Source organism: Mus pahari, chromosome 9 (assembly GCF_900095145.1).
Source record: "Mus pahari chromosome 9, PAHARI_EIJ_v1.1, whole genome shotgun sequence".
Lineage (NCBI taxonomy): Eukaryota > Metazoa > Chordata > Mammalia > Rodentia > Muridae > Mus > Mus pahari.
In genome coordinates this window covers 54,689,160-54,702,346 of record NC_034598.1, presented here as the reverse complement: position 1 = coordinate 54,702,346, position 13,187 = coordinate 54,689,160, and the positions used below count along the sequence as shown (strand labels likewise).

Sequence of the window (13,187 nt, the reverse complement as noted above, 5' to 3'; positions counted from 1 at the left end):
ACATTTCAAATGCTATCCCGAATGACCCATATACACTACCCCCCTCCCTGCTCCCCTGCTCACTCACTCCCACTTCTTGGCCCTGGTGTACCCTGTATGGGGCATATAGTTTGCAAGACCAAGGGGCCTCTCTTCCCAACGATGACTGACTAGGCCANCTTCTGTTACATATGCAGATAGAGACACGAGCTCTGGGGTACTGATTAGTTCATATTGTTGTTCCACCTATAGGGTTTCAGACCCCTTCAGTTCCTTGGGTAATTTCTCTAGCTCCTCCATTGGCGTCTCCCTTTTCATTTCTGATTTTGTTAATTAGGATACTCTCTCTGTGCCCTCTAGTTAGTCTGGCTAAGGGTTTATCTCTCTTGTTGATTTTCTCAAAAAAATAAAAAATAAAAAAATAAAACAGCTCCTGCCTTGGTTGATTCTTTGTATAGTTATTTTTGTTTCTACTTGGTTGATTTCAGCCCTGAGTTTGAGCATTTTTTGCTGTCTACTCCTCTTGGGTGAATTTGCTTTCTTTTGTTCTAGATTTTTGTTATGCTGTCAAGCTGCTAAGTGTGTGCTCTCTCTAGTTTCTTTTTCACGGCACTCAGAGGTATGAGTTTTCCACTTAGGACTACTTTCATTGTGTCCCATAAGTTTGGGTATGTTGTGGCTACACTTTCATTAAACTCTAAAACGACTTTAATTTCTTTATTTCTTCCTTGATCAAGTTATCATTGAATAGAGTGTTTTCAGCTTCCATATCAATGTTGGCTTTCTATTACTTATGTTGTTATTAAAGATCAGCCTTAGTCTGTGGTGATCTGATAGGATGCATGGGATAATTTCAATATTTTTTATCTGTTGAGGCCTGTTTTGTGACCGATTATATGTTCAATTTTAGAGAAGGTACCATGAGGTGCTGAGAAGAAGGTAGGGGTAAAATGTTCTATAGATATTTCCTAAATCCATTGTTTCATAACCTCTGTTAGTTTCACTGTGTCTTTGTTTAGTTTCTGTTTCTAGGATCTGGCCATTGAAGAGAATGGGGTGTTAAAGTCTCCCACTATTACTGTGTGAGGTACAATGCGTGCTTTGAGCTTTACTAAAGTTTCTTTAATGAATGTGGATGCCCTTGCATTTGGAGCATAGATATGCAGATTTGGGAGTTCATCTTGGAAGATTTTACCTTTGATGAGTATGAAGTGCCCCTCCTTGTCTTTTTTTTTTTTTTGATAACTTTGGGTTTGAAGTCGATTTTATTTGATATTAGAATGGCTACTCCAGCTTGTTTCTTTGGACCATTTGCTTGGAACATTGTTTTCCAGCCTTTTACTCTGAGGTAGTGTCTGTCTTTGTCCCTGAGGTGGGTTTCCTGTATGCAGCAAAATGTTGGGTCCTGTTTATGTAGCCAGTCTGTTTTTTTAATGTCTTTTTATTGGGGAATTGAGTCCATTGATGTTAAGAGATATTAAGGAAAAGTAATTGTTACTTCCTGTTGTTTTTCTTGTTAGAGTTGGGATTCTGTTCTTGCTATCTTCTTTTAGGTTTGTTGGTGGATTACTTTCTTGCTTTTTTCTAGGGCATCATTTCCCTCCTTGTGTTGGAGTTTTCCCTTTATTATCCTTTGAAGGGCTAGATTCGTGTAAAGATATTGTGTGAATTTGGTTTTGTCATGGAATACTTTGGTTTCTCCATCTATGGTAATTAAGAGTTTTGCTGGATATAGTATCCTGGGCTGGCATTTGTGTTCTCTTAGGGTCTGTATTAACATTTGTTCAGGATCTTCTGGCTTTCATAGTCTCTGGTGAGAAGTCTGGTGTAATTCTAATAGGCCTGCCTTTATATATTACTTGACCTTTTTTCCTTACTGCTTTTAATATTCTTTCTTTATTTAGTGCATTTGTTGTTCTGATTATTATGTGTTGGGAGGAATTTATTTTCTGGTCCAGTCTGTTTGGAGTTCTGTAGGCTTCTTGTATGTTCATGGGTATCTTTCTTTAGGTTAGGGAAGTTTTCTTCTATAATTTTTTTGAAGACATTTACTGGCCCTTAAAGTTGAAAATCTTCATTTTCATCTATACCTATTATCCTTAGGTTTGGTCTTTTCATTGTGTCCTGGATTTCCTGGATGTTTTGAGTTAGAATCTTTTTGCATGTTGCATTTTCTTTGATTGTTGTGTCCATGTTTTCTATGGAATCTCCACCTGAGAGTCTCTCTTCCATCTCTTGTATTCTGTTGCTGATGCTTGAATCTATGGTTCCTGATTTCTTTCCTAGGATTTTTATCTGCAGAGTTGTCTCCCTTTGTGATTTCTTTATTGTTTCTACTTCCATTTTTAGATCCTGGATGGTTTTGTTCAATTATTTCACCTGTTTGGTAGTGTTTTCCTGTAACTCTTTAAGGGATATTTGTGTTTCCTCTTTAAGGGCTTCTAGCTGTTTACTTGTGTTTTCCTGTATTTCCTTCTTAAAGTCCTCTATCACCATCATGAGAAGTGATTTTAGATCCATGTCTTGCTTTTNTGGTGTGATGGTGTATCCAGGATTTTCTATGGTGGGAGAGTTTGGTTCTGATGATGCCAAGTAACCTTGATTTCTGTTGCTTCTGTTCTTATGCTTGCCTCCTGCCATCTGATTATCTCAAGTGCTTGCTTCTCTCAATATATCTGATTGAAGCCTGTCTTTCTCATAATCCCAGATGATTCAGGACTCCTTAGAGTCTCGCTTTTTCTGTGATCCTGTGATTCCGGACTCCTGTGAACCTGAGATTCTGGGTGTGTCAGAGTTCTTGGCAGTCAAGCTTCCTGAGACCCTGAGATCCTGGAATCCCAAGATCCTGGGCATATTACAGCGCTTGGAAGTGATGTGTCCTCTGAGGACTATGGGGCTGTCTGGTGTTTTCGAAACCAAGATATACCAGTACCGATCAGAAGGATCCCGAGCCTCTGGTCAGGCAGGGCTCCCGTGTCCTTGTTCCTGCTGTCACAGTCCCGTCCCAATTGGTTTGGAACAGATGTTGTGTTCCAGTCACCAGTGATCCTAAGATCGTGTGGAGAGTCCTCTGGGGACTGCTGGACCATCTGCCTAGTTCACGCCCAAGGTGACCTGGAGCTGGCACTGACCAGAAGGGACTTGTGCCCCTGGTCAGGCAGGTTTTCTGCTTCCCTGCTGCTGGCTCAAGTCCAGTGCAATTGGATTGGAACCGATGTTGTATTCTACTCACCAGTGATCCTAAGATCTCGTGGAGAGTCCTCTGGGGACTGCAGGACTGTCCACTGAGTTTGTGCCCAAGGTGACCTGGAGCTGGCGCCGACCGGAAGGGTCCAAATACATTTCTTAAAATGTTTTAAGATTTTAGGATGTGGATATAGTCTAGGCGGTAGCACTAAGATCTAGTATTGATCATCATCTATCCATAAAACTGGGTACATGATTCTGCAATTCTAGAAGTTGCATTAAGAACCTACTATTCCTCCAGTAAGGCTTTCCTCTTCTACGCCACCCTCATCCATTCACTCACACCATTCCCTCCTGCCTTATGACCTTGACTTTGGACACTGCTGACTCCTGTGCCCTCTTCAAGCCTGTCTACCCAGAGTCTGAATGGCCTTCTCCTGTTTAATCCTTTTCTTGCATGGTATTATCATCTGGCACACACTATGTTTTACTTGTCTCCTTCTGCAACAGACACTTAAGTCTATGAGAGCACATCCTCTGTCCTACAGCCCCCTCCCCCCAACTGCTGTCATTATCATGAGTGAAATGGTTTCTGGCATATGATAGTTGTTGGGTAAGTTGAGTAAATGAATTTAATATAATTACATTAATAGCAGTGACATCCCATCTAGATGGCAATTTCTGTTACAATTAAAAACATAAATTTCTAGATCTAGAAGCTTAAATTATTATTTAAAAAAAGAGCAGGGATTATTTGGAAACCTTTTTGTATACAATGTAACACTCAAGATTGGGGGACACATAAACACAGAACTTACTGTTCTCTTGCAGAAACCCAACAAAGTTTATCATTTCCATCTTGTTTCAAAATGTTCATTAGTGCTTGTCTTGATGAATTTTCATAGACAGTTCCTAAGAAATTACATATGTAGGGCCTCTCATCATGCAGCATTGACCAGCTGGCTTCAACCACAGGAAACTGCCTATATCTATAAAAATAAGTAATAAATAAGTACATGGTACGACTGACCTACAGCTTGGCTTGTTAGGTTATATATATCAAGGAGATTTAAACTATGGTTTCCAAACACACTGTACAACACAGACATATATAATCATATTTGTCCATTAAAAAGAAAATGTACTGTTATCGTCATGAGCTCTGAAAAATAAATTCCAAGAAAATTTCAAATATGTTAAGAAAAATAACAAATAAAACCTGTATTAATCTACAAAGGATTGACTACAAGTGTCCTATTCGATGGGCACCAGGCAATGATTTGAATAAAAATGTGTGCCTGAAATCTACGCTCTATATGAGATTAAGGTATTTTGCATCAAATAACTTCTTGTTGGAACAGTTTGTGCTATGTTTAACAAGATCTCTGGGCTCTACTCATTTGATGACACTTGCTACAGTTTCCTCTCTTTAGCTGAGACAATCAAAAAGTTTTGAGATGTTACTGAATGTCTCCTCATTAGGAACAGGACGAATTTGGCAATACCAGAATCACTATATTTCTACCTTCTATTATATGAATAGTTGTATCATATAGTTTGGAAAAAGTCTAAGTATTTATACTAATATAGGCTCTTCTCAAGGAATAGATGTTTCTGAAGGCTATTAAGGGTGAATGTAGTTAAAAAGTACTTGAAAATTTAAGACCGGTCCTAGCCCAAACTTACTCAGCTGGAATGTTGTACATGTAGGTGTGGGAATGTGTCATTTCTCTAGTGACATCTGTGCACCTAAATAGAAAAAGGCATCTCTATAGCCCTTCATGAACTATTTCAAAGCAGAGAAGAGAATTCCTGCCCTTAGAAAGCTTACATACTAGTGAGAGCGTATCTGTTAGTTTAAAAATCTATCCATAGAAAGCTTAAAAACATGTTTACCATTTCTTAAAGCTGGAGGATGATTATATATTGAGGACCCTAAACTATCATTTAATTAACCTTTACAACAGTTAGGATTTACATCAATCAGCCCATCATAAACCTAAGGGGAAGTATATACTTTACATAAACATATTGCCACAGCAGTATTTGTTTTCACTAGAAATTATGGCACTTGTTCATTCTTTGTTAAATACCTCTTTAGGACACTAATAAGCTTAAAATTTTATCCTATATTCATTTTAAAACAAAAACAACAAAATAGTGCTCATCAGTTCTCAGAAGAGGGTAAAATCCAACAGCAGCAGCAGCAATAACAGCAGCAACAACAAACCTGTCACTACTGCCACTGAGGCATGAGATCACACTCTTTTTGACTGTAGGAAAGATTGCCCCTGGCCTCATCATTTGTGAGCCTATCACCATTTAAAACACCATCTTCCTGGTTCAGAACATTAGATTGTAAGAGTTTATGGATGCATAATCTTATCTTGTACTTACGTTGCTACACCTAAAGGCCACTGGAGAATGTCTGCACCATTAATCCAGGGGCTGTCATATGTGATGAAAAGCAGGTCCACAAAGCCTCCATTTCTTTTGAGGAACTGCATTATCCAATCATTTTCACAGTGCTCATTTCCAAGCAAGACAACAGCCACATGCTGCAGTTTTTGGGTTTGCATTAAATTCTGTGCATAAATTAACCACTGGGTGGCATGAAAGATCTTTGCTTTTTCTCTTCCATTTAAAACAAGAACCACATTGTCCACATCTATGGAGAAGTACCCAGGAACTACAGCTGGGCCTGTGATGAAGCTGTAGAAAACAACACACCACAAAGAGAGAAACAAAACTGAACAAGGGAAAATTTCGGTAACTTTATATAAAATCCAGAATAAGATTTAATTTAATGTTTTCTTTAGAAATACAATTTGTATAATGTAAGTTCTTCTGAGTAAGATTGGAACAGGCCTATAGACTAATAGAAAGCTTTGGGTATAGAAATTCAACTAGCATATGAGAAAGGAATATGTGAGACTCTCATTTCCTCACTGAAGGCAAGGCATCAAAAATAATGTAAACAAAAGCATCAAGCTTCAGAAGATTCTTAACATATACTTAAAAGGATTTGTATGCATGTTTGCGTGCCCATGCGTGCATGCATGTATGCATACCAAGTGTGTGTGTGGAAGCCAGAGGACACTGTGCAGGGATTGGTTCTCTCCTTCCAACATGAAGGTCTTGGGGTTGAATTCAGGTTGTCTGACTTGGAGGCAATAACTTTTAATTCATCTTGACAGTTCTTAAAATATGATTTTATATAAATATGAAAGTACATACTGAAAAATACTTATATACATTCTATCAGTAGAAATAAAAAAAATTTGAGCAAGAATATACACCGAATTCATAAAAGCAATTCTTTTTGAGGAATGAAGAACCAAAGGTCTAGGAAACAAAGAAAGGCCTTCATTTATTGGAAGCCATTCTTTTAAGAGGAAAGTTAAATATAAAGAATTCATGGCAGCTAAAATATGTTAAGTATGAATAGTTAGGAAATGGGAGGATGTAGAATTTCTGTGTTTGAAATATATTTTTTTACAATTTTCATAAAAGGAATAGACATATTTTAGAAGTAACATTGTCATATGCTGTCCCAATCACCACAATCGAAGTATTCTGAACTCTGTTAATCAAAATACAAGGGAATAGGAGGCTGGGAATGAAGACAGTGAGTGTGGACAGCTGCTTTGAAAGGACTGATGAGGGAATGGGAAACTGGGAATGAAGACAGTGAGTGTGGACAGCTGCTTTGAAAGGATTGAAGAGGGAATGGGAAGCTGGGAATGAAGACAGTGAGTGTGGACAAGTGCTTTGAAAGGATTGATGTGCATAAGGCGAGAATGAGAGCAGGTGGAGAATAAAGCAAAGAGAGGCAGTGCCTGATAGAACAGTGATAAAGACGGGATGCACAGATGTAGGAATGGATGTGTTAGACTAGGGAAGAGCACCTCATAGGGAGCTCAGGATGAGTGAAGGCTGTGACAGAGAATGGGTATGAATGCCTGAGCATTTAGTCAGGGGAGATGATTATGAATGTCCTCACTTTCCCTTGAACTGCTGATTCTCCTTCAGAGTGGTGGGAATAAAGACATATGCTACCACTACCTGTCTATGTGGTGTTGGGAACCAAGCCCTGAGTCTGTGCATGTTAGGGAGGCCTTCTACTAACTGGGCTGTATTTCTATAGCCCCTTGCTACGCCAATTAAAACATGAAGTTATGCCGGGCGTGGTGGCGCATGCCTTTAATCCCAGCACTCGGGAGGCAGAGGCAGGTGAATTTCTGAGTTCGAGGCCAGCCTGGTCTACAGAGTGAGTTCCAGGACAGCCAGGGCTACACAGAGAAACCCTGTCTCGAAAAATCGAACCCCCCCCCAAAAAAAACCCAACAAACCATTTAGTTATGAAAATTGTTCAATTTTCCTACTATACATAAACATTGTAAAATAAAGCTTATGTATGACTTAGTATAATATACAGAATGAATGCTATGATTTAGTTAACTAAGGTTATCTTTGAAAATCCATTTACTGAGAGCTCATGTGCAGAATTCTAAAAGGTAATTTGTTCTTGTATGTTACTTTTCATATGTCTAAGCATTAGAACTTACACATTTCTTGTCTCAATTGAAAAATGTTTTCAGAGTAATATAGAGACCCCAGAGAAGTCATTTAAGTCTTGAATGACTGTGCAAACAATGTAGTTTTGGGATTAAGTTAGTACCTATGTAATTTGACTGAGCTAACAACTTATAATTCCATGAGTTTGTTACTTTTGGATCCATTATATACTACTGTTCATTGCTTAATAAGGTATTTTAGGAATCTATTACAGAGCTGAAATACAAAGTTCTCTAGGAGGAAATAGCACTGTTTGTGATGATGACAGAAAATCTTGCTTAGAAATTTCAGAAAGGTAAACCGGGGCTTAGCCTCTCTTGGTATGAGTTAACAGGGTTTGCTTTAATCCCCTTTCTATTACTGTGGTAACACCAAGTTATTGTAAGCTTAAGGATACTACTTATGACTTTGTAGGAATCTTTTGGAAACTTCTATGTAATATAGTATAACTATTAGCTTAAATCTACTGACATGTTTGCTATTCAAATATAAATACAGATAGCAATTTATGCACATAATAGACATATTGTCTCTCTCTCTGTGTTTCTAACTAGCAATTGAATCCAAAGTGCTACATATTCTAGGACAGCCTTCCTATCACAAAGGTCCATGTCCAGCCACACATTTCCTTTCAAATAGTGAAAGCTAAGTACTGCAAAGTTTGGGAGTATACATATGACCTACAGTAAGATTACAGCAATGAATATAAATACCTAAACAGGTATTTATACCTTTCAAGTATGACTCCTTCGAGAGATTTATGCAATCAGGGGTTAGGGAGGCAGTTTATTTGGTAAAGTGCTTGCTTACAAGCATAAAGACCTAAGTTCAATTTTGAACTAATATAAAAAGGTGGACACTGTGTTAGGAACAGACAGATCCCTGGTGCTCACTGTTCAGCCAGCCTAGCCTAATCATTAAACTTCTATACGAGACCTTTTTTTTTCCTCCCCCCAAAACAATTGGTAGCTGGTGGCTTTTTAGAGAGGAGGAATGGGGGGAGAGAGAGACACACACAGACACAGAAAGACAGAGACTGTGAGAGTGTGCATGTGCACGTATGTGAACATGAAGACCAAGGGAGAAGTGGTAGAATTGTATAGAGAAGGAATGAGTAGGGAATCAGGGTTGGTTTGCATCCAAACACACTCTACTCATCTACTAACATTAAATAAAATACTGACTTGAAAACAAACAGGGTTTACAGCTCCTAATGAAGAATGCTGACCTGTTTTCCTCTCAGAAGCACACCCTCCTCCCCAGGGACATGGGTATGGAAACAAAGGTAAGTCAGTAAAACTACAAAGCATTTATAATGTAAGTAACCACCACTGCAGTGAAAAGTCAAATGAAACTGAGATTAAATACAGCTTTTCCTCTCTTGGTTTCTGTGGAGAAGAAATGGATTCATTCTAAAATCCAGAATCTCTGGCCGATAGCCCACCCCACAACGACACCATTGTAACAAGAAATAAACATAAAAACAATTGTTTATCTCAGTAAAAAGTCAAATGCAAACAGTACCTTCATGACAAAGCTATGGTTCTTCTAATTTAAATCATCTTAATTCTATTTAAAATGTAAGAAATCATACAGTGATAGGTAAGTTAAATGAAAGTAAAATCCCCAAAAGCCCTGACAACCCATGGCTTTTACGGACTCTAAAAATCAAAACAGAAACAGTTCTGAATTCTGCAAACACAAATAATGGAAAAACTCTACTATTAAATAAATCACAGTAGATAGGACATAAAATGTTGTAATAAAAAGTTGAATTCCACCCGAATACTTCCAGGTTCACATAACTATTAATGAAAAAAAAACCATAAAAGTAATGTTTATTCACATGTTACTCCTCCAAGGCACAGAACATTGTACATCCATTTACAGTCAAGTGTATAGGATATGGAACATGAAAATTTCCCTATTATCAGCTAAAATCAAAACAGAGATAAGACTCCAATCTTTACTTTATAGACTTTTAATTCTTTTTAGTATTGGGGGCTGACTCGAGGACCTTGCACATGCCAGGCAAGTATTCCACCACGGAGGTCTGTTGCTAGCTCTCCCTCCAAAATTATTCTGTAATGTCCAATTTATTAAGAATGTTCGATGCAGCTTGAGCTATGAAAACATATTTCCAGAATTTATTTCTGTATTTTTCCCAAACTGAAGGGGAAATGACTTGTAAAAGTATATTTCCCTCTCGTAGTTACATAGACCATCACATAGCAATGCAAGATTAATGTTATCCAATGAGTACCTGTAATGCGTTCTTCCTACAACTGACTGTCCTTCCCTCCACTGAGCAGTCACATCAGCAGGATCAAGAGTGCCTTCAAAAATATGTTCCCAGAGATACAGACCTGGCAATCATAGAACAAAAATAGAAACATCTGCTGTTTTTTCCACTTTAGTATGTCAAAAATATGTATGGTTTGTTTTTTTCCATTTTGACTATGAGCCTAGAAGTTTCCTGCCATGGTCTGCTTGTAGGCAGTGCTACCAAGACAAACCTACGTCCTCAATATGGCAGTTAACTGTATAAGGGTCAGACTTCAGTGATTGTATGTATTGAAATGAACTGTGAAGACAACAGAATATTTTATTTACACTGAGGAATCACTAACGTTACTTAACTCTTACTACTCATCATATTTGGAAGTAAAATGTGTAGTATAAAATAAAATATCATCTTTATTAGAATTAATTTAATATAACTGGAGGGAGTAAACATTTTGTTCTGAAGCCAAAGGAGCTCACCAGTATACCCAAACATTCAGTGTGTCAAGGGGCCATTACCTCCCCATTTGATCAGACATCCTTGAATGCATAATTACCTCATACTATCTCCTTAGGACACCCATGATGCTTTGTTTTGGTTTCATTTGAATGAAAGTTTTAAGAGTGGACAAGATCAGCAGTACCCACAAGGTAATATTAACATGGAGCCATATAAAAACCTTTGAGAACCTTGTGTTAGTTATAGTGAAAGATACATTTTGTTCCACTTCCATTATGCCATGTTACCAAAGTAACCCTAACAAACCAAGCAATCAGATAAAGCTCCAAATGTGTCAGGCTCCCTCCCCCTTCCTACATGTTAAAATTTTAATCTCTAGACCCTGTGAGCAGTGAGAACAGAACTGGTACCTGGAAGTAAGGTGCTACTGTAGCAAATAACTAAAAATGAGGAGGTAGCTTTGAAATTGGGCAATGGACCTTCTTAAGAGTATGGTTTTTAAACAAAGTCTACATTGGATTGCCTTAAGCCCGCTGCAGAAGAAATACTCAGTCTGTTTAGTGAGGAAGACTCAGGAAAGAGGAACACAGTAGAGAAAACCTACATTATCTTAAGGATGTACAGACTGTCAAAAAACTGACTTCATTAAACAGTGAAATACCCACTAGTAAGTTCAAAACCAGTACAGTACACATTTCACTCTGCATGCTTTTCCTCTTTACAGGAACTTACCAATGGCAGCTTTGCCCCAGATTTGCACCCTATGCTCTATTTTTTCTTTCGTGGCTTTGTTTAAGATTTGCAGGTTAGTCTTAACTCTGAGTCGCTGCTCATTTTTTTCATCTCCTTCCCAAGGATTCCATTCTTCACTCTCCAAAACGGACTGCTCTGTTTTAAAGAGAGTGACTGCGTTTACCAGTGAGGACTAACTGCAGATATAAAGTCAAGTCATTTGAATGAGATGCTAGTTTCATCTTCAGATTTCAGAGACAAACAATCGAATTTGAAGCATACGACTGAAAAAAAGAAAATGAGCCAACATTTTTTTTTATTGAACCATTTCTGTTAAAGATTTTTAAAAAATTAACACTAGATAAGAGAAATAGGTCCTCCTCCATAAACCTTTAGAAATACCTGCAGAACCTATATCAAGTCACACGCTTTAGTTCTTGTTTCCTGGTTTTATATTAGTGACCTATTAGGTAAATCTTTATCACACTGTCTCCACCAATTTCATATACAACTGTGCAAAAAATAAAAAATCTGTGCTGGGGAATAGAAAAAGACTGCAATTCCAAAACAAGTCACAAATACCAGACGGGGCTCGTGGTTGTAACTATAAACCGGGGGCCTTCCGAAGTCACGTGGTTAGGAAGGCCAGTGGATATAGGAATGTGGGAGTGGACGCTTTAAACTCAGCCCGCAGCATTTCTGCAGATCTCTGGCCTCTGAGGCACACGGAAGGTCGACTCCACGTTTTAAAGGCCTGCGTGCACGCCGCCAGCCCCGGGGGCCACTGTGGCAAGAAGCTCGGCCAGGGCGAGCAGAGCCTCCGAGCCGAGGCTGAGGACCCCGAGAGACCCGAGGCCCGCGCGGCTTCGTCTGCGCGGCGCCTGCCGCCCCGCGTCCACGCACACGGCAGTGCCGCCAGGCCCCTGGCCCGTGTCGCCCGCGTCCTACCTCGGCCGCGCCTCTCCTTCGCCTGCGCCGCCGCCGCCTTCCTGGAGTTCCGAGAGGTCGCGCCCGGCGGCCGGCGGCGGCGCCCGAAGAAGACGTGGTAGGCGGCGTAGATGGAGAAGAGGCAGTACAGGGCGACGAGGAGCGAGCACAGCCGCGTCCGCGTCAGCCGCATCCCACCGCGGCTTCCCGGCCCGGCGTCCGTGTCCCCGCCCTCAGCGTGAGATAAAACTCAGGCCCAGGTTGCCGCCCTCCCGGCGGGCTAAGCCCAGACAGGGTCCTCAGCGTTCTGTCCCCGCCCTCCGCTCCTTCAGCCCCGCCTGTCCTTAAAACAGCCCGCCCACCCGACAGCTCCGGAAACTCAGGCTTCATCCCCCGGCGGCCGACCTCAGACCCCGCCTCCTTACAGCCAGCCTCCCTCAGACTCCGCCTCCTCACTCTCAACCACACTCAGGCTCCGCCTCCTCACAACCAGAGTCCCTCAGGCCCCGCCTCCTTACAACCAGCCTCTCTCAGCTCCACCTTCTCACTCTTAGTCATACTCAGGCTCCGCCCCTTTACTCTCAGCCGCACTCAGGCTCCGCCTCCTTACAGGCAGCTTCCCTCAGACTCCGCCTTCTCATCATAGCCTCTCTCAGATCCCGCCTCCTCTCCCACAGCTTCACTCAGACTCCGCTTCCTCACCCTCAGCTGTACTCGGGCTCCGCCTCCTCACCCTCAGTCACACTTAGGCCCCGCCTCCTCGCTGCCAGCCTTTCTCAGACCCCGCCTCCTCACCGCAAAGCCTCACTCAGAGCCCGCCCCTTCTCTCACAGAGACCCTCCCACCTCCACATTCAGAGCCTCACACACTGCCCTTTACTCTTCAGTTCTCTCAGACCACGCCTCCTCTTCCTCCATCCCCGCGAGGAACGCAGGATCAGTTCTGTTCAGCCTCATTTCCTTGCACAGCCCGGTCAAGGTCAGTCTCCAGCATTCTCCCTTGACAGGAGCCATTCCCCTCTAGCTCAGCTTTGCTCAGATCC

The 13,187-nt window shown here is 40.8% G+C and overlaps 1 protein-coding gene across 1 annotated transcript in view; it reads right to left on the bottom strand.

Moving 5' to 3' along the window:
* The window catches only part of Rxylt1 (ribitol xylosyltransferase 1), a 15,770-nt gene extending 3,333 nt beyond the window's left edge, over positions 1 to 12,437 (bottom strand). The window contains exons 1-5 of the mRNA XM_021205139.1: positions 12,167 to 12,437; positions 11,219 to 11,374; positions 10,007 to 10,109; positions 5,563 to 5,877; positions 3,984 to 4,154 (exon numbers count right to left, since the gene is read on the bottom strand). Of these exons, the coding sequence (XP_021060798.1) occupies positions 3,984 to 4,154; positions 5,563 to 5,877; positions 10,007 to 10,109; positions 11,219 to 11,374; positions 12,167 to 12,338 (917 nt within the window). The 5' untranslated portion in view covers positions 12,339 to 12,437. The remainder of the gene's footprint in view (positions 1 to 3,983; positions 4,155 to 5,562; positions 5,878 to 10,006; positions 10,110 to 11,218; positions 11,375 to 12,166) is intronic.
* Positions 12,438 to 13,187: the final 750 nt, after the last annotated feature.